Raw genomic sequence first — 22,506 nt, 5'->3', positions numbered from 1 at the left:
CTATTCGCCAAGAGGTGACAAAACATACCTGCAAGCATGGAGTTGCATGAACACTGGCAATTCTTACTTTGTAGAGTGTTCTCGTTCATATGTACACTGATAAGTACCATGCCGAGAGATGACCCTTGAAGAAAGAAATAGAAAGAAAAAGATAGAAAGAAAAAGAAATAAAAAAGTCAAGCTTTAAATCGGGGAAAAAATTGAATGCAAATATTTAACAGCAATAAAAATTTACAAAGTCAAACTTTCGGATTCATAATCCGCTGGGCTCATACCAGGGAAGACAGCTCGGTTGGCTTGCAACTTCAGAGCTCGAGAAAAAAAAAAACTTACGCATATCCAACACACGTGCTGGAATCAATGCGAAGCCGAACTTCAGTAAAGCGGGTAATGAAGGGATTTACACTTAACAGCGATGCATACAATTTGCTTATTACAGGCGTATACACAATAAAGTATGCAGAACTAGTAGTGGCACATACCTATTTGTGGAAGGTTGGCAAAGAACAACCCCTCCCGAAGTGGCACATACCAAATGACTAAATCGAAGAAAGTAAAGCAACACATCTCTTAGATTTAAATAACCATTCAAATAACGATGTAGTTTACAGGTGTCTCCAAGCCGACAATGAATGTGCATTTTTTTTTTCTATAGGAAGTTACTTTTTTCCGAGACAGAAGAGAGATGGATATACGGGATCAGCATGCGATGTGGATATAAGGCACTTCGTGGCTACTTTCCTACAATCTTTGTCTATATATTCACAAATATATTCGACGAGAGAGCAGTTACAATTAGGAAAGTGTACGACGGTTCGCAAAAGAAAGGTTTATTTAAAAAAATGAACCCGATGAGAAGAAGGAAAGTTAAGCGATGCGAACATCTTTCTCTCTCGGCGGCAATGTCAAGGCAGAGCGAATAACCTCAGGGAAAGGCAGGCAAGTTGGTTCTCTCAACCGAAATGAAGACCCCCCCAAATGGCTACCATATGAACCCTGTCTTCGGGCAGAATTAGTAGAAAAAAAGCGGAGCTGCGCAATAGGCATGGCGATGGCCATCAGTGGCGAGAGACTGTCCACCTGGGAGCGCACGCTCAGAAGCAATTGCGTCGGTCCTCCGCTATGCGGCGCCAAGAGCCCCGGAAAGCGTACCATAGAAAGAGCTTTGTCGCGCAACCCACCGCCCCGTTTCAAAGGGGACGCTCATAACATCCATCCATACATCCATCCGGCCCAGTGCTCCCGCCTTCTAAACAGCCGCGACGGAGGCTGTAATGGATAAATAAAGGTGAAGCAGCAGTATATCAAATAAATACACAGCAAACTCACCATTTTTTTTTTGTAGATCATGTTGACGTCGCCGCAGAAGCCGCTGGCCTAACGTTTCTACTGTCAAGGTTACATTTCTATTCACTTGGCGATGGCGTTGTTCTCGAAACACCGTGCGTACTTGCGCGCCTAAACAGGGCCTGTCCACGATTCCACGATGTGAACAAAATATTATGCCAATCCTTTTGAAGCGAATGGAGCAAAGCTCGCATAAGCCCTCAGTCTTCTCTTGACCTGCAGGTAGCGCCAGCTGCTCGAAAACCCTCACACTTCAATCTTAATATATATATATATATATATATATATATATATATATATATATATATATTGTTCCGCTATTTTTAATATATTTTTCAGCGCCACCACCAAAGCGTCATTCCGTAAGCAGATCGTGAGGAGAGGCATTCACCGGAGATTACTTTCACCTGGTTATGAGCAAGCGGGTCACAGGAATTACCTCTAACGAGCCTCCGCCATTTTTATACCCTACATTGCACCTTACCGAATCTCTCTTCTTTTGAATATTCTTCTCCTGCCATTTCCGTAAGCACAAACTATATCTTGCTCTCTACCAGCATCGATAAAAGTACAAGAAATATCCATGACGATGAGCAAAACGAGAACAAGGTAAAAGCGGAAGAGCCAACGTTAAGACAAGTGGACTTGTCTTTTTCAAGGCTTTTCAAGGCTTCAAGACGCTTCGCTCATCGTCTGGAGTTTCCATCTCCCGCCTTCCCCGTGTTGCACCCCAAGATATATTCATGGGGCACAAACACGGCAAAGTTGTTTAATACGTTTGAAAGTATACGTGTGTTTCAGAAACATCATATATACTCAGAAACCGTTATGAGGAAATAATACTCTCCATGGTTGCTTCAGTTTTTTTTATTTTTCCTCCGAACATCACATCACACATGGGCAGTATGCAGCTGTAGACACGAACCGGCTGGTACCAGTCGCATCTAAGCGGGGCCGCCAATATTAGCGCCGATGGCGCCATCTATAGGCTACAAGCCACAAACGTCAACAAATCTCATATATATACATATATATATATATATATATATATATATATATATATATATATATTAAATGTTTTATATCACACTTTGGCGTGTCATTCTCGTCTGCGTGTAGAGGATAATATGTATTTGATGACGTTTATATATGTAAATGCATATGTATATATATATATGTAAACGTAAGACACATGACCCTTATGTACACAATAGATTTATCTGTGTCGTAATGGCAATGTATACATAGTGCTTTTGAGCTTATATGTCTTTTCACCTCCTTTCACTTGCGCGCGTGACTGTGCTAAATTCGACGGCAACAGATAGTAGCTAACTTCTCTCTCTAAACTACAATTACGTAGTTATTTACTAATTTATCGCGAAGTGGCACTTGCTTCATTGCTGATTTGGACTGGTACTTAGCGAACATGCCGGCCTATGACAGTGCCACGCAAACATGTTCTTCACTGACAAAGCTCCTCACATTGCATTCTTCAAAACTGAAACGACATTTGTTTTGTGCGTAAAACTCGGTACAAACTATGTTCTGTTCCTCTGATCATTTGTTTTCGTGCATTATACAGGCAATGCTCAACCCCTGATTTGGTTGTCGGCATCGGCAGCGGACAGAAGAGCAAGTCCAAATTGTATTGCAGCGTCCGACCAACACAAGAACAACTAGCAGAACTTTATTGATTTCCTATTTTCCTGACTGGCAATTACTATAGTAATTTTATGTAGACATACCCACCTCTTCCTATATGCGCACGTAACGTGGCAGTTTATACATGTGTGTGTTGTAGTCACTCACGAACAATGAACATATAAACTAAGTTCCACAACACTGTTATTGAACAGAGACGTTCCTATAATAAACCTAATAATCAACATGGCCTTCACGCCAGCACTACTGAATCAATACAGAGTCCGTATCTACTGCGCAACATTTCTACCTATATTATCAGGAAAAACAGGTGAACTTATGGTGTAGAGAAACATTCAAATGAACCCCATGTTACAATAACACAATCATATTTTTGTGGTGGCGCTATAGTTTAAAATTCCCCCCAAAAAAAGGTCAGTAGGAGAATGCATTGGGCGCGCAACTGTATCGTGAATATCGTTTATAAAATTGAGCAGGCGAATGAATATTTGAGATATCTAGGCCCCGCGCAAGACAGTAGTCTATACACATTTGGTCGATGAGAGACATTTCGAGAAGAATTTTTATACGCATTATGTCATGACATTCTATAATTATGTCATGAAAACTGTAAATAAATTAAAGTTGGTGCGAACGGAAATGCGATAAACTATCGTAAACGACAGGACGTGCCTTCAGCTATCGTATCTCGAAGAAACATAATCTTTTTTCTTCGGTTAAGGAGCTAATTCAAAAAGAACAGCCTAAGAAATTTTACTGCAGCGTAACTGCGCACTTTGTCTACATTTTCCGAGCAACCACACGGCAAGCAAGTGTAAAGGTGCGGTCTGTCATACGCCGAGAACTTTGATATTCGACCACAGTTGCACTACGCATAATACGTAACTTCTTTTGTAAAAACAACAAACATCTACTGAGTGGCGTATAATAAGCTCTTGCGATTCATTCTACGCTGTTTACACGCGCACTTTGAGCAGTCACACGACATCAGCCTACACTCGTGATTTCTTCGCACAGTTTGCTACCCTACCAAGCTGGTGGATGGTATCTCATCGTCTCCAGCTGTGCATGGCGGCATCGTCCCCCAAACCGCCTTCTAAACTACAACTGCGTCCTCACCACCCTCGTAATTGTCTGTGCTCTAGTCAGCTGCGCTTACGGAAGTCGGTCATACAACTAACATTTTGCTTCCATCAGCTCAAGGGCTAAGTTACCAACGTACATACATTGCATGGTGACTTCAGTTATAGCCAACGCCGATCACTTCTCCCCTGCATTAACCAGTGTTTTGTTCTTGCCATCGGAAAACTAGATGACTCTCTTCTTAACCTTACGCTACCCACTGTAATCTCGCTAGTTCTTTATCAGGTATGACAGCTACGCATGAAAAGTTCACCTAAGGCGTTCAATATCCCTCGTCTTCTTCGAAGACTTCAGTAGCTTGTAATTTTCGGCTAGTGTAACACAGTCTGAAGCGAGTGTGATATCTCTAGAAAAAGCCATGCTGTCAGAGAATATCCTGTTCGACAACTATACGTAACCAAACTGCAACGCACATCAAGCGGATTCATGCAGTATTATCCACGAATTTGTAGACATTCACACACAAATATTCGCCGGTTTGTGTAGTCACGTGTGGGGACACATTACTTCTGCGTTGTAAGTGTCCGAATTATGGCCCGTGTTGAACGTGCTTGTTAGTAATCAATTTCCCTTAGTATCGCACCGAGAAAGTCCCTGGTAAAGGAGAGCTTGTTTGGTAATTGCCAAGCAAGCTCTCCTTTAGCAGGGACCGTTTTGATGAGCTATTCTTTAAACTCAATTATGTTACAGACATGCTTAAGTCAGTTTTTTTTTACCTGACCATTGCTTACATGCGAGGAAAACGTACTTGGCAGATAATATACTCTATGTTAGGGAGTGGAAGGCGGTCACTGAGGCCTCGTATTATAACATGAGTATTTCTCCTGTTTATATTGTCTTGAGCACCAAAATGTTAAATATGCCAGAGCGACTGCCGTATTACATGTAGTGGCACAGCTCATAAACTCTTATACTGAATTACATCTCGGCCGAAACTGGACTGATTATGTAACCCACTACGGAAGCCGCCCGGCATAATTTCTGTCCTGAACTCGTCTCCCTTCTGCGAAACATTGTTGAGCGTAGAAATAACTTGGCGATTCTGACCTTTGTGCAAAAACAAGAAAACCTTCATTTTGCTGACTGAGGTGTTATCTCATTCTGTAAAAACGCGTCCGACGAAGGACGTGGTGGCTGTAGGATAAATGACAGTAAAGCAACGTTGTCTGTTTCTAGGCTGTAGCCTGGTATTCCAAAAGCCTAATCCCGTAGTTAACATCGACTTCGACACATTCGACACATAACATCGACATCGATTTTACGTTACAACGTAAAATCTGTTTCTCCATCAGATAAAGAACTGCATTGCCGAAAGGCTCGATCTCGGCGAATTCCGCTGGAGTGCCAATAATTGCGTAACTTACACAAGTGCCTGATGCCACGGAGTTATTCTCAAATACGATGGAGAGTTTCTTTGCTTGCCAACAAAAACCATAATCTCGCTGTGAAGCATGCTGTAAACGGGAGGTTCCGCAAATAATTTTGGATCATTTGGGGCTCTTTACCATGTACGCAGTGCACGATACACAAACGCTCTGGCATTCCGCACTCGTCAAAATGCGGCCACCACTGCCAGCAGGTATCGAACCCGCGACCTCGTCCTCAGCAGCGTAACGCCATAGCCACTAAGCTACGGTGGTAGGTCCTGATCGAATGAAGTACGGAGTTCGGCAATGTTATTCCCGATCGTCTCTAGACTGCGTTCAACGCCACTAGTTTTCTTTGAATACTAGCGGGCGTCAGAGAAAGTATAAAATGAAAAATTGAAGGCGCTTTCCCTTTCCATATCTCCCCGTTTCCTTTGCAGTCTTGACCCATGACCCAAGTCAGTGCAGTCTTGACCCATGTGTTCAGGTAAACAGATTATGCTTAAGAGCCATTAAAGGCTGAGGGTGATCCACTTGCGTCCAGTGTCTACGCATACCAGCGGTTGAAAACACTTATATTCATCCATAAAGGTTGCACTGTAATTACATTACGATTTTGAAAGTATTGCCGTTTTTTCCATAGAGGCGCCTCACTTCATCATTAAATATTTTTTTCTGGCTTACGTAAAACACTTGCTAATCACTTCACTGATGCACAAGAAGAGGTCCCGATCTGCTATTTTTAATTCTTCTTTTTGCATTTGCATTTCCGCGATAGGCAGCGTGTTTAGTTGTGCACGTGACGTGCCATATATATATATATATATATATATATATATATATACGCACATTACGAAACTACTCGACGCGTTGATGTAGCAACTTTTCGCACGAATGTAACGCCAGGAAGCAGTACTCCCAACTTTTTCCTACTTGTGTCACCGTTATTACCATCTCGGAGCTGCTGTCAACCCCGTATGCTTCGAGTATCCCACCATGTACTTTGAAGGCATCGTCAGTGGAACGATCCAGAAAAAAAAAAACATAGCCGACGTGGTAAGAATGGCACTAAGCGGCCGCAAGTCCCGTCAGGAGGTCTGAATCGGCGATCCTAAACCTTCACACAGACCAACAGGTTGCAGGCTTGCTTACGATTTGTCCGCTCAGCTACCTCCATAAGTATTTTTTCACCACTGCAACACTTCATATCATGTGTGGGCGCGCCATGCATTCCACGTGCTCATTGCACGAGTGGCAAGAAACGTGGCACGGAGCAACGTTACTGGGTTGCCACGGTTGCTTCAGTAAGAAAAAGGTTTAGCTCGGGAGCTTCTGCTAAAAACATGGCAAAGATGAAATTGTTTTCCTCAGCAACCCCTCCATCTATATTTGTGATGCTTGTTGCATTTAAAAGACAAGGTTTAAATCTAATGACGGTAAAAAGCATAGCTTTTATTTAGGCCGACATTTCCTTTGAAAAATAATCGAAAATAGCAGTATTAAAGAAATGAAAACTCAAGTGCGAGAACTTTGAAACTCCGGATCTGAGCAATAAAAGAACTGTATCAATTATCTAAATTGCAGAACAATACGGCTAACAGGAGACAAGTGATTTAATATAGGCTGCTCTGAAATATACCATTAATATGCGAGCAGGACTTTTGCAAACCCTTCATAAATATTGCAACAGTCTCACGTAATGTGTAAATTTATATATTAAATTTGTCCACTTTAATTTACAGGGCTGCGGTATAAGTTTTTGATACACAACTACAAATTTATAAACATTTTGCTCAACTTCCTTTTTAAATCACCAATTTCCGGAACGTTTTGTAAGACATTGTATGCCCTAAATGAAAATTATGTTTCATAGAGTCACTAGAATATGCCTTTCGGAAATGCAAGAAAATTCGATCAAATCAGTCCAGTGGTTGTCTCATAAAAGCGTTTCTGCATTTTACGAGTATTTGTGTAGGAGACTCAGAGTTGGCCCTGAGCTAAAGCTTCATCTTAAGACCAAATTTACATAAACCAAACACCTCAGTGTCCCCACGATCATCGTCCGGTGGGTCTCTATTTGTTCCTTCTGCACACGTCTGTCATCATCATACGCTTCGCGTTCAACAAAGTCAAACGTAGCAGTCAGCGCGGCGTTAATACATTCAGCCTGATTCCCACTGAACGTGACTACGCGCACCCTTTACATTATTTGTTCCCCACAAAACGAACGACATTAGCGTAGTCACAATAACAAGGTACCCAAACCACGTGTTTAACATTCGCCGGTCAAACGAAGGCAGTGCAAAATTTCTCCGGCACACCTTTTCCTGTGGTCTCTTGCCATTCCCTTTAGAGGTTCCAATCGCATAACGGACCAAAGCCGTTCACGCATACCGCAGGCTCACTATACCATTCGCCGTGCCATGCGCGGCGCGCCGACCTGTGCGGAACCGCTGGTGGCGCTGCAAGCGACAGCGATGGTGGTGGCGGTGATCGCCACCAGAGGTCGTCTGCTACCACTCCGCCCACGCGGATGCACGGGCACGTCTGTGCGCCATGTTGGCTCCCCGCGCAAGTTCGTCTGTCTCTGTGCAAATATAGATGGTTGTTGGCAAGCGGCGCTTTTTTATCACGTGTGCGTGTCCGTTGCTGCGGCATCATAACACGGTCTCCTTCTCCGTGATCTCTCGCTGGATGAGCGCCACAGGGCCGCCCCTGGAATCCAAAGGCGTCACCCGGTTGTTGGTCCCCTCCCGAGACCGCAGAAGCTCCTGCACTGTCGATGGTGGCCTGCATCGCGAAACACGGGCATCTTGTTTCGCTGACTGGGCTCGCATGAGGTGCGTCCGATTGAGCTTCTCCGTTCCCTATTTCTTTCCGTAACCCACACAAGCGACCAACCCCACTGAAACAATCTGCATGCGGTCGAATATTTCAATATGGTCTCAGTACGATTCTCGTAGAAATTAGACCGAATCTATGTAGAATCCGCATAGAATCCGTAACAATTACACTGGAAGCACTTACAGAAAATTAATGAAAAAATGACATATGAACGTTCCAGCAGGGAAATAGCAATGACACAGAGAAGACACATGAAAACCGACAATACCAGCGCTGAATAACAGGTGATGATTCATTCAGGAAACGCTCATTATACACGTACAAGCGTGTTTGTAACGCTTACGACACGTCATATCCCAGCGTCTCTTCCTGCACAGCCATCGTTCTCGAGTGCCACTTCATGGCTCACTAGTATTACGAAAGCGTGGCCTACATATCTATCGCATATTCTGCTTTATATGTTACGCGTCTATAATCTCCTGGGACAAAGTGCATCTTTGTCTAAGTAAAGCTGTCATTGTCTTTTCGGACATCCTTAGGAGAATGACTGCGTTCTTTACTCAACATGTGTCTAGCACAACTCATGGCAGAGAGTTACACTCTCCTCGTCAAGTAAAAATCGTTAAGGCGTCCCCCGAGAATCCCTAATCCCGCTGTCATTCGTGAACCGAACTAAGCTTGTACCCGCGAATATTAAGCTCGTTGATCTATCCAGTTAACTGACACCATTGCATCCCACGTTCAATCAAATAACCAATTTCGCCATCTTTCTTATCTGTCATCTGTCTACAACTTGGTTTACAATTCACTATGTCATACGTGCGACATACAAAGCCAAAGTCTTCCACTTCCCAACTACAGTACCACGGATCTAATCAATTTTAGTAGATCCTAACGATGAGTTACATTGATCATCTTGGGTGGCCCGCCTACGGACCTACCGAGTATCTGAATTGCAAGAAAACTGCAGTTAACCCGGATGCAAAGCTGTCTTTTTACCTTTAAATTTCAGGGCGATTTATTCAGTAATGCAAGAATACGCCGATCGTGCATACTACGAGTAACATGAAGCCAGCGCAACTCGCCTGCGTATTCCGAGCTGCGCCTCCAGCTGGCTGACCCGCATGCGAGCGAGGTCGAGCTCGTGGCGGACCTTCCACAATTGAGTGTCGCACACGGGGTCCCTGCAGCGGTGTCGCTTCCGAGCCTCGTACACGGCGTCGCGGAAGCTCAGCGACTTGCCCATGCTCTGCATTTAGAAGAAAAAAAAAGACAATCGCGAAGGTTGCATCAGGGACGCAGTGGCGGGCAGTGGAGATGCATACTACTTGTGCGAGCTGCTCGGGGCGTGTGGGTTACCACTGCACAAAAATGGCTCGAGTGGTCGGCGACACTCACCAGAGAAATGAGGGCCAGCCATCGGCCCGAAGGTCCCCGGCTCCCCGAGGCCACCCGGGCGCGGAGGTACCGGAAGTACACGTGCTCCAGGAGCAGCAGCAGCAAGGTGAGCAACACTCCGCATCCCAGTAGGAGAAATGCACTCATGAACTGGTTCACGTCCAGAGGGTTGCTCGCGTTGCGCTTCGCCTTGTCCGGCTTGCAGGCGCCCTGCAGCCAGAACCGCTGGAGGCGTTCCAGGTCCCCGCGTTCGCTGAGACGCGAGAGGAAACGAGAACGCGGTACAGTTGCCGCGTTGGGAGTAAGCCCCGTTCTGTGAATGCTTCCGGCAAGACTACTGCCCCGAGAGTAAATGAGGTAGAGAGATCCGAAAGACACCGTTAATAGTGCGGGCGCCTCCCAAAATTTCCTGTCCGCCATGACTGGACCTTTTAACACGATAGCGTTAAGGAGCTCGTGTCGCATAAAAGCTAGTGTCGTCGGCGTCGGTGTAGGCGGCGTTGGCCGTGAGCGAAAAAATCCCGGAAGGCCATTCATAAATAAAAAAACAACTTGCAAGATGGGAATCGAGCCAGGGTCCCCGGAATAAGAGACGGAGACGCTACCACTCAGCCACGAGTTCGATCGTTTAAGCGCGACAAAAGCGTGTCTAGTGAATGCGGTGTTGCCTTAGAAACCTGCCCCAGAAAATTATACTGCGGTGTATATCAGTATTTATGAGCATGTAAATTACAGGAGTCGCAGTTACACGAGTAGCGAAGTACGTTTCCGATACATTGCTTCTGCGCTCTGCGCACACGCAGAGCCATCTTGCGAAGACCCCTCCTCGCAACGTACGGCGCTGCCCCGACACGTTGCGCGCCACTCGCCCCATGATCGCGCCCGCCTTCATGGCGCGTCGCGGCCCGGCTGTCCGTGCGGATCGCGACGTTTGGCTCGTGTAGATCGTTTGAGCGGGCGGTGCGAACGGGGTGCGATAACGCTATCGCGTTCCACTCTTGAAGGCGAAGCTTAGGCGCCCTCCAATTTTTTATTATCGGTTAGAGAGTTGAACAGCTGAGCAGAAGCGCTGGTACACAAGCAGTGCGTTGATTGAATAATTCATTCATTCATTCATTCATTCATTCATTCATTCATGCATTCATTTCCTCATTCGTTCATTCATTCATACGGCTCAGTGCCATGCGCCAAAGCAACACAATGGTTATGCGAGGCACTTTACTGGAGGCCTATGAATGAATATTGATCACCAAGGGTTTCAAAGGAGCCAAAAAAGCGCGGTACGCAAATGACTCCAAATTTCGTCATAATTTGCATTGTTGTCGCCTTTGTAGAAGCATAGAGTTATAGTTTCGGAGCGAAAAAAGAACGGGTCGTTAGAGAGAAGGAGATTCTTATTGATGGGAAGGAAAGGTTGGGGTAAAGTGCAGCGCAGTAACTGTCTCTCAGCAGAGGACACCTCAACCGCAACGGGTGGTTAGAAGTAATACGGGTGGTTAGAAGTAATATGAGGATTGGCTGGCAATGGGAGAGGGGTCAGCTTTCCGCAACAGCCTTTTCAGGCCATGACGCGAATGTCCACATGTGTGATGTAAGAAATGGAATTACCTCATAGAGCTTCAAGAAGATACTCAATAGCAGTCAACAAGTAAGCAGTTGACACCTAGTATGTTGTGCTGGTGATGATAGGAACATTCCCTGTGAAACGGGGTTGTGACCCGTGTCACTGAGCAGTCTTCTACTAGCCTGCATAGCTAGATGCATTTATGTTTCAACTTCTATCACCCAAAAGCTTCACATTTCGCTCAAACAGCTACTACTTATTATTTACCGTATGAATACGTTGATGTTCTTAAAGACTATGCTTTCTGATTATCCCGATAAAGAAACACCACCAACGGTTTCCTTCCAGAACATCCCATTCAAATGCAGCGAAGCTTGTGCCAGGCGAACGGCTCACCGGTATTCGATCATCTGTCGGTTGAACATCTGCAGGTACTTGGACTTCTTCGGGAGCGCGAATCCGTATCCCGTCATGGCATACCACGAGCCCACGGTGAGCAGGCGGCACTCGTCGTCCTGACCGACCAGGTAGTCCAGCACGGTGGCGTCGTACACGAAGGCGTCCAGCTCTCCGCGCTTGACCGCGCGGATGCCCTCGAGCACCGTGGACCGGTTGAATTGCCGCATGTACGAGTACATCTTGGGCTTGTTCTGCTTAAGCACGGCCTCCGTGTTTCCGTGCGGGATGGTCCCGAACCGGAACGGGGGCTCCACCTGCTGGGGGTTTTGCAGCTGCGCAGAGACAAGTCACAACGGGGTGGGGTGGGGCGGCATGGGGGGTGGGGCATTGGAGGGCATACGTTAAACAACAAGAACTAGGGGGCATATACAGCATGACCTTGGCAGCTCAAACTACACAGCGGTTCCCCCTCCAGGCATCTATAGAAAGACGTGTGGTGTCTCGCACATTGGAAATGGAGTAGGCTAAGCAACCGCGCGGGACGTCTGCGTTTATTCCCGCCCTGAAGGGGTCAGCCGGAAGATAAGGGAAATGGAGAGTTGTTTTAAACAATGCATCCAATGGACTATGCGTGCCGAAAACCCAACGCTCTGTTTGCATTCTTTTGTACGTCCGTCGGTTTGCGACCCCAAACTTTGGAAGCGCAAGATCTAAAGCTCCATAATACCTTCAAAGAGCTGCTTTTCGCGCAGCAACGCTCAACAACTGGAATGTGCTAAGAAGCAGTGAAGTCTCATAACCCACCACCTTATCTATATTGTGTGCTGAGAGTTGGCTTTTTTGTTTTTGTTGTTGTTGTCGTTCTTTTGTTTTTTGTTTTTACTGCGGTGATGTTGCATCATGCTGCAATGTTAATTTTATCCTGTGGTGTATCTTTCGTGCTAATACGTTTGATTATGTCTGCTTTGAGATATTCTGGTTGAAATAATTTTTCTACTGTGTTCCCATCCTGATGAATTTCTCTCTATGTTAATTGCACAATAAATAAGTAATATCAATTATTAAAAGAGTGCTTAAAAAGATGACGCAGAGCTTCACGACGCGAAAATGTCGCGGTGTATCCGCAACATACGTTGCAGCAAAAAATATAAATATTTAAAAACTCCGCGGAAGTTAATAGCCTGAAAACACAAGATTAACCGAAATGGGCAAATTTTCTAACGTTACATGGCAAAGTGAACCGCTATAGGTCACAGCTGCTCGCGTAGTCTTGCGCTATTGTATTTACATCCCGTCAATTCTTCACGAACAAACAGGTCTCTACGCGAACACACAATCAGCTTTGCCATACATGGAACCGTCAATTATGCAAGTATATAATACCACATGAAAAAGCCTACAGCAGTCACTGCCATGTCAGCATTCAAGGGCCGCATCCACCGAAGAACATCGATTTGATATACATGCTACATGCACCAGCCAAGATGCGGACACGTAAACAAAATAAACACTGCTGCTTAAGAAACACGCGTTGCGAAGAATGTAAATAAAATGAAATTATAAAATTTCTTACGTATGCTGCATGAAAGGAACTTGTAAAGCACATTTAAGGCCAGCGGAAAAGGACAGAAAGCCAAACAGCACAATGCGCTAACTTCAACTTTATTTCCAGGAAACAATCACCAATGTAATCCATGCACAGTGGCACGCCGTCATCCGAATTCAGCCTTCCAAAAAAGGCCGCCTCCTTATCTAACGAGTCGATTTACCGAAAGCGCACGAACACACGTTTTATTATTTCGACAGATAGCCTGACCCTCAATTATCTCTCACCTGAAAAAATCATCGGCTCACATGGACTTCTTTCAGAGTATTTGCTTTTATTTTTCGGTTGTTCCACGCTTTACCGTGCTCCACATTAGTTTTACCAAAAAAGGGTCATTCAAACGTTGCCTTTCAACTGAGGACGGCAATCGTGCCAAAGCGAAGAGGCGTACCCGGTGGTCCTCGATGCCGATGAGGTTGTAGTACTCCTCTCGGGTAATCATGAATGCGGCCAGGTTGGCCGTGTAGATGGCCAGGAAGACGACGGCGAACATGGCCCACACGTTGGACATGAAGCGGGCTGTGTAGCCTCGCGGGCAGTCCACGTTCACCGCCGCCCCGAACAGGATGGCCCACACCAGCCAGTAGGTGCGGAACAGCGAGAACCGATGCTCTGCGCACGAAGCGCCACACACCGATCACAGCGACGCCTCGTGTGAGAATGGGGAACTCCAGTTTTCGTCTGGTTGACCATACTTATTGCGTGAACCCTACAAGAAGACTACGAGACTTGTGCAAATGCCGAACAAAAAAGAAACAGAGATCGTTCAGGTTTCTCGCTTCTGGTTGCCGTAGAGGAACCTCGGTCAGCCAAAATGCGACTGTGCTCACTAAAGAAGTGTGTGTACAGCGAAACAATAATTTCCAGGTATATGGGACGTTTGAGCAAGATCACATTCCATATGAATCCCATGTCCAATCACCCCACATAAAACAAATAGGATCCTATTAAAAACTCGTGGGTTACCACACGCCATGCGAGATTTTTTGATAAGGGGGTTTCCTGGAATATGAGTTTTTCAACGGCATAGGTGAAAACCATGGATATTGCTCTTACTTCTTTGGGATACGGGCATGTATCTTCGTGAAAGTACATAAATATTTTAGTTGGAAGTGAGTACTGCATCTGATTTTTCTTTTGTTCCTTAGACGAGTTAGGATGCCTCGCACGCCAGAATGTCCCATACAGCTGAGCACAAGATGTTCCACCTTATGATTTGAATTCATGTTTAATCGACATTGCGCGAGCACGTGTTTTGTTCCGGTAAAAAATTATTACATTTAGGTGAAAAAACTTCTAAGTGAAAAACTCCTAAATTTTTTTAATGTCCTTTACCTCTGGGAGGAGTCATCCGCATGTCGTAGCCGGAGGGGCTCATCCACTCGAAGACAAAGATGGAAAATGCGGCCACCTGGATGCTCACCAGCAGGATGAGCAGCCACGACACAGTGTCGAAGGGTTCTGCCGGCAAAATCACGGAAACGAAAAAGTCAGGACGAGGTTAGCTGAATACACACCTCAGATGAGCACTGTATGACAGGATGACGCCCTTTATGTATCTGGTAAGCCAGCTGACCCCTTAATGTTTCAGTTCGACGCAATACCTAGAGCGTGCTCTACGTTCTTGGAAACTGAAAAACTGTCAAAGCCTCGACTGGATTTGTTCATCATTGTTCCCACTTTTTTTTTTTTTGCCTACAGAAGTTCATATAAGGACTACCAAGATTTCTTCTACATGCAAAGAGCAGCGCAATTCTTTCATTGTTGCGTTTACATCTGTCAAAATATGTTGCTTAGGTTACTGCATTCTCCCAAAAGGAGGAGATTTGGCAACAACGAGCTCACCGCATGTGCATTTTAAGATAGTTAGACTGCTGACTGACCATAAGGTCCAGGCGTGTTCGACTGCGGACCAGAGGCCTGACACGGGAGGGAACGTAAAAGCAAGCACTCAGCGTAATAAAAATAAATTACACGTCAGTACCTCGAAAACAGTATAAACCCAACCGAAACACTTTGTCGAAGGCCTGCTGGGGACCCGAACAACACAGAAATTTTAAGGCGACGCCTGACACAAAGCCTACCACGAAAAGCAGGTGGGTAAGGGGTTTCGACGCATGACAACTAAATAAAAAACAATACACGAGACAAATGAAAAATATACGCGGCAGTAAATGCGACGAACGCTACACTAATGAATTTTTGAGAATGAGGACGTGATGACCTCTTGCATGAAATATTAAACGCTATTAAAAAGAAGAGTAAGCCGGAAGGTTCTCAGAGCAGGCTGGAACACGTGGTGTATCTCTGGCGCGCTCGTTGAGATCCCGATCTCAAGGAGCGTCGGGCTGCTCACAGCTCACTGTCGAAGATCAAGACGAACTCACGCCATCTGTCTGTATACCGACCGGAGACTCGGGCCTGCGATTCCACTCTGCCGACTACATCTTCAACTGTACCCCGATGCACAATCACGCTACTCCGTCTTCGAAATCAATCTTTCTGCTCCTGGTCTGCGCGGCTATCGCTCCGATGTCTATCTCGTCGCACAGCGGCGACTCAAATGACGAGCAGTTCCGGTGAGTTAAGAAACAATGAAAGATAACGAGTTGCGAAAGCGGTCGCTGTTGTCAAGATTGCTGTCGCGAAAGCGGTGCCGCTGCTGCGGCAGCAATGGCGGCCGTGCTTAATGAAACACGCGGGAACGCACTTCATGACAAATTTGCGTAAAAAAATGGGAAGACGCCTAGGCTTCGCCTTTAAGAGCGGATCGCAATATCCATCAAAGGTCCCTGGCTGTTCTCACGCTTCGCGGCAACTGGAATTTGTGTAACCGGAATGTGTACCATGAGGCGCAGGCGGCGAACGCTATGCACGATGGCGAGCTTTCTGGTTGCAACGCGGCCTCTTGCGTGGGCCGATCCCGGAGGAAGTGCGCAGCCGCGCCAAAGCGATGCATCATTTTCAGGTTTCTGCTATTGTTTCGCACTTTTAATATTTCAGTCTGGGAAAATTTAACATAAAAGGCGTGCGCTGCCAGTCTTTTGATTCGTGGCACTTGTTTGTGGGCTGTCATTCCTAAATTTTCGTGGAATAACATTGTCAAGAATGTAAAACAAGGTATGAGCAACTTTAGCGATAGAATGGTGTGACAATATGTCACATATACCTGTACACATATATCGCCTATACATATACCTAATACATATACGGAAATTTTCGCTCACGGAGACGCCGTCTCCTGACGCCGACGCCGGATTTTCTGTGACACGGGACTCTTACGGCTTCTTCCTTTTTAATTATGGGGTTTTACGTACCAAGACAACGATCTCATAAGGAGGTACGCCGTTGTGGGGGACTCCGGAAATTCGGACCACCTGGGGTTCTTTACCGTGCACCTAATTCTAAGTACACGAGTGTTTTCGCATTTCGCATGGTATGTGTTCACGCTGTCGCGTTAACACATACCATGCACTTTGAACGCAGGAGGCTTGCCGGGAAATGGGAATCGTGTTTAAATCATCTTTCCGATGCAGGTAACAAATATTTGACGTGTTATCACTGCACTCGAAGTCTAGCGAGACTAAATAAGGCCCTGTATGGTCGCTTGGCAACCTGAGTGCCTGCTGGTACGCCACATCAGTCGAAATTGTAGTCTAGGTTATGCCACAGCATTTACGCTGCTTGCATTCGGTGCAAATACTTCCTTATTTGTTATTATCGTCAAATTATGTCCAAATATTTCATATCTTCTTTTTATTTTTTAATGCCATTCAGATTTTGCTGCAAAAACTATCTTCCTCTGTTGAAGCCATACAAGTTTAGTAAAAAAACTCCGCAATGCGACATTCAAACAAAGCGCTCATCGCTTAGAAAGCACAGTCTTTCTGCCTCTGATTCTTTATGGCCCTCCGAGACAAATAATAAAGGAAATCACCGAGAAAGGCCTTAGGTGAGATGATCCCAGTCCGCTTGGCTACCACGATGGCGATTCCAGTCTCAAGGAAGGGCACCGTGAAGTCCACCGCCATTTGGCGGTCAGAGTTGATCTTGATCGAAGTGACCACAATGTCAGCCTTGCCGTCAAGAAGCTCGGCTATCAATCCGTTCCATGTTCCGTTCTGTGAAGAAGCAGAGAATGGAATACTTATTAAGAAGTATCTACTTATAATTACTAGTTGGATGATTAGCTCATGTTTTGTGGCGCAAGGGTGACTTCAACTAAAGAGAGAGAGAAAGAAGAGAGACGAAAGGCAAAAAGGGTAACCAGATGAGCGTCCGGTTTGCTACCCTACACTAGGGGCAGTCGAAAGGGGAAAGACAAAGAGTTAGAGAGAAAGGGGGTGAAAAGCTCCAGATAATCTTTATCATTTTAAACAACAAGAGCACACATGAGCATAGGTCTCACTGGGAAGGCTCGCAGCTCTCTTGTCAAAACCAACGTCCCTGGTTTCGATCTCTCTGTATAATCTTCAATTTATCGACGGCCAACGTGCTACATTGAGCCAATTTCAAGTTATGTCAGTAGCAACTTCCGAATATCAAGCCTTCTACATAGGTAAACCATCATCGGAATCGTTTGCGTGATGCAAGTCGGCTGAGGAGCCCGTAATGTCTGCTCCATAAGGTCTCAGTTACTCATTACTCAGTTAATACACTCACTTACTCGTTACGTAAAAGTGTCATTATGCCAGCTAAGCGCCGATCTTGAACGCAGATACAGCATCTTGATGTCCCTAATTGAAGGACTCGTAATCAAACTCACGTCCTTGACACCCCAGGTGCCGTCTTCCACCCGGTGAATGTCGTAAGTAAAGCCCAAGTCTTGGGCGAACTTTTGCAGGAGGTCTATGCAGAATCCGAGGCAGCATTTGTAGAACGTGGAGTTCTTGCGGGCAGCAGTTTCGTTGATCCTGAGTTACGGCAGGTCGAGGAACCGCAGGGAGAGAGAAAAAAAACTTAAACACATCTGGAGACTTAAACTTAGCCACAATCATGGCTTCCTACTCCGGGTGAGAGGATGAGAAATGAAAGATAGGAAGTGGGATATACAAAAAAAGCAAAGTACACCCGTACTAGCGCATGCACTAACACAATTTCACTAACACAAATGTTTTTTACAGCTTTCATGCGTGAGTCCCGCATGAATACTATAAGCATTTTAGTAAGGCTCAGTTGAAATCATGGAATGTTCCCAGAGCATATCTGCGATTCGGCTACATCAAAGTTCATCTACTAAATTCAAATGTGTTTCCCTTGTTACACGAAAAGAAAAAGATCGTAGATGCGGTGTACCAGTAATGAAGTGCAGTTAGGCCCAAAGCATTCAGAAAAATGGGAAAGCCTACTTGCTGTTATGAAGTTTTTGTTACTGCATTTAAATGTTAAGAACTAGTATCGGGAGACCATGTAACAACGCGACCCCTTGTAACATCGCGCTCGAAGTTTCAGAAAATAAAAATATCTCAGTGGTAGAGCGGGTTCTCTACCGCTTTTCTAAAACCGAACTTTTTTTCCTCATTTCACCGTACTAGTTATATTAACCTGTGAATGCAACAGCACCTTATTAGCAAACTAGCGAGAGTAATCACGGACGCAGTCTCATAATAAAACGAACACTTGATGTGCACAGCGCAGAAAGGCGCATAGAATGATAGCCACACACACACACACACACACACACACACACACACACACACACACACACACACACACACACACACACACACACACACACACACACACACACACACACACACACACACACACACACACACGCACACACGCACACACACACACACACACACACACGCACACACACACACACACACACGCACACACGCACACACGCACATACGCACACACGCACACACGCACACACACACACACGCACACACGCACACACACACACACACACACGCACACACGCACACACACACACACGCACACACACACACACGCACACACACACACACACACACACACACACACACACACACGCACACACGCACACACGCACACACGCACACACGCACACACACACACACACACACACACACACGCACACACGCACACACACACACACACACACACACACAGACACACACACACCCACACACACGCACACACACACACACACACACTGTTCGTACTTCCAGAGGAAATGATTTGATGAAAACGCGCAACGTGCTTTAGAAAAGTGGTATGGATAAACATAGCACTAAAATGGAGTACCCGGTCCTATCGCAAGTCATTTTCATCATGAACACTTCAAGGGCTTGCAGCCCTTTGAATGAAATGCAACCTTGAAGGAACAACCGGTTTGGTGCAGCGGTCTGTTATTTGCAGTTTCAACAAACTGCATGGGCATTCCGATGAAAGAAAAAAAAAATCATGTTGAACGGTAAATTTTACTCAAAGGTCGGCAACAGCACAGTATAAATATCGATATCTTAGTCTTGTTTAGAGTTCACTGAAGAACATCCCAACGCAAACAGGATGACGCCTTTTGCAGTTAATGAAACAGTGTTCATTTGTCTCTGGAAAAGAAAACATCCGGTTGCGGACATTTTTCAGTATTGAATGAAAATACGGTAACGCCAATGTAGTGCTAATGTTATTTGCAATACATTCGCACGCATACGCACTAAAGCACAAAAGAAAAGCTCCCCACTATGCCGAAGGGTCCAAAGGTCAATCAAACCTCTAGCAAATACAAGCATTCAGAAACTAGGCCACCCAGTAACAGGATCGAATGTGATAACCACACTACGCACTCTAGCAGTTTATTCTCTAAAAAAAATTGGTCTTGTCGAGCGAGGTGGCTCAGCCTATATGCCGGACGTACGTACACTACTCCATGAGGAACATAATCTCAGTTAGACAAACATGAATGGCATCGCAATTACAGGCCCGCCGAAGCAGCACATGTCAGGTCGTCGATGGGATCTCCGCAGCGACAGCCGCATTTCTATGGGCAAAGTATGCAGGAACGCGTGTGTTTTATTTGGGTGTACGCTAAAAAACATGGTAGGCAAATACGCATATACCAAGTCCACCACCACGGCGTGCCTCGTAGTTAGCCTTAGGCACATAAAACCGTGTAATTTGTTTAATTGTTTTCGCATTCCCACTGAAGAACAATTTCATTACGAGTTTAGTCTCAGAGGGTACGAAAATTATATGAGCGCTTGCCATTAAATATATCATGTTAAAGTATAAAATTCCTTCTAACTTTAACAGTACACAAGGGACAACCGCGAAAACAACGGTCCTCCTTGTCATCTTCCTCTAGCTCGCAAAGAAAACAAGTTTCCTTTATAACCTTATTGTACCATACCGAATGATTTTGGCAGTCGACGGTAAAGCTAGCGTAAAATGGCAAGGTCCTTAATGATTTATTTACATTGTGACGCACAACACCCCGTCTATATTCTAACGCACGCAATACCACATTACCTGCTGGCAATTTTAACAGTTGGTGTCTGATACCAGTCCGTCGTGTCAGAATGCGAACAGAACTCCTGACAATTCTCTCTGCCTCATGCATAAAGTGTCAATAAACACGATTCTAATTCAAGACGAATTAAAACACAAATAAGAAATTATGCAGACCTCCGAGTTACTAATATTGCTTCAAAATATTTGCAACAAAATCTAACTAAATGGCGTTTTTTTGCTTGCTCTACGTGTGAGGCTATTTAATTGTTCCTTCCAGGCGCCCAGCTAGAGACATGGTGGGTTTTCAATACAGTACGTTCAGTACATGCATTCTGACCACTGACAGTAACCGTAGCACTCTATTCGCATCGACGTGTGAACTTGGCACAGTTTCTCCGACATTGGAAGGAACAAAGGCGTGCGAAGAATACGCAAAGTAACCGACATACGCAAGGGGGAAAGTGAGAGAAATAAATGGCAAGGCCGGAAGGTTAATCAGTTTGCACCTGTTTTCTGGCCTATAAATTGGTGAACGGTGATGCGGGGGAGAAAGTTGTGCAGGAACCATATACAATGTCAATCTAAGCGAACAAACCAGCGCTTTCAAAAAGCTTTTCGCTTTCTTTTAGGGAAATCGTTCGCTTCACGGCGTATATTGGTTGCAGTGAGGATACTTAGCTAGCGTTTGTTGTTTAATTGTGTAATTCCGTAGAGAACAGAGCTTTCAACCAGCACATCTACAGCGATGGTATAGGTGGACAGCATGTGTGTCTCAAACAGCTCAAGTAGTTGGCGTGCCGCAGCGAACGCGCCCTCAACAGTTGATTACAAAGGCACCTTAGTATCGTCGGTGAAAGTCCTACCTCCGACCACCAACCTCTGACCACTGACCACCAGCTTCCGACTACCGACTACAAAATGGGTAAAAGGGATAAAGAAGGCTATTTGCTTTAAAAACTGGCTGGCAGGAAAATAACAGGGTGAGAAGTGATGCGTGCACAGACATAACAACGTTTACCGTGCGATGGTGGTCGCCAGGCGCTGTAGTTTTCCAGGAATGTAGCAGGTCTCTGGTGGTTTGCTATGCACATCAAGGTCGAGTCCGTGGCCCCATATATCTATTCTTCAGTGAACGCTCTGTCATCCTCTCGGTTAGAACCGGCGTGCAAAGTCTGTCGTTCGTCGTTAAACAAAGGGCAGTAGATTGGGACATGTACTGTGGTTTCGTCACTATCACAAAAGTTGCACGACGGATGAACGCTGGCACTGTCTGACAAGTGGCGGACCCTTTTGCAATGCTGCGTAGGCAGAACTTGAAAAACTGGAGGGAAATAGAAGAAAAAAGGAACAAGACCATGTGATTGGTCACGCACTGAATTGCCGCTTTTGTTTTCATAAGAACAACCGAGGCTGCGATGACTTAAGCAGTGTCCGTCTACGGAATGGGGAGGGCTTCCAAGAAGATCCACGAACGTGCATCCACGCATCGCCTCAGGATTTTGCGCAAGTCGAAAGAAAATGTCGTTGCAGCCAAGTTTTTTTCCAAACGATCACATGATCGCAGCCAGCTTATTCTGTTGACAACACGTGTAATCAAAAAATCAACGTTTGGCATTACTTGTTCAGCCACACACCATTGATTTTCTCTTCTCGTACTCTTATAACTGTCAACCAAAAGAAGGAAATTTTTTTTTGCCTGTATATACAACTTTACGAAATAGGAAGACATCGGTGGG

General features: G+C 45.4%; 1 protein-coding gene across 1 annotated transcript in view; it reads right to left on the bottom strand.

Moving 5' to 3' along the window:
• Positions 1 to 2,198: 2,198 nt before the first annotated feature.
• The window catches only part of Nmdar2 (NMDA receptor 2), a 245,527-nt gene continuing 225,219 nt past the window's right edge, over positions 2,199 to 22,506 (bottom strand). Inside the window, exons 13-20 of the mRNA XM_050177057.3 lie at positions 18,096 to 18,243; positions 17,268 to 17,451; positions 14,666 to 14,791; positions 13,722 to 13,942; positions 11,722 to 12,056; positions 9,762 to 10,014; positions 9,449 to 9,612; positions 2,199 to 8,309 (exon numbers count right to left, since the gene is read on the bottom strand). Of these exons, the coding sequence (XP_050033014.2) occupies positions 8,177 to 8,309; positions 9,449 to 9,612; positions 9,762 to 10,014; positions 11,722 to 12,056; positions 13,722 to 13,942; positions 14,666 to 14,791; positions 17,268 to 17,451; positions 18,096 to 18,243 (1,564 nt within the window). The 3' untranslated portion in view covers positions 2,199 to 8,176. The remainder of the gene's footprint in view (positions 8,310 to 9,448; positions 9,613 to 9,761; positions 10,015 to 11,721; positions 12,057 to 13,721; positions 13,943 to 14,665; positions 14,792 to 17,267; positions 17,452 to 18,095; positions 18,244 to 22,506) is intronic.

Source organism: Dermacentor andersoni, chromosome 8 (genome assembly GCF_023375885.2).
Source record: "Dermacentor andersoni chromosome 8, qqDerAnde1_hic_scaffold, whole genome shotgun sequence".
Taxonomy (NCBI): Eukaryota; Metazoa; Arthropoda; class Arachnida; order Ixodida; family Ixodidae; genus Dermacentor; species Dermacentor andersoni.
The sequence above is the reverse complement of the archived record's forward strand: the minus strand, read 5'-3'. Positions and strand labels throughout refer to the sequence as shown.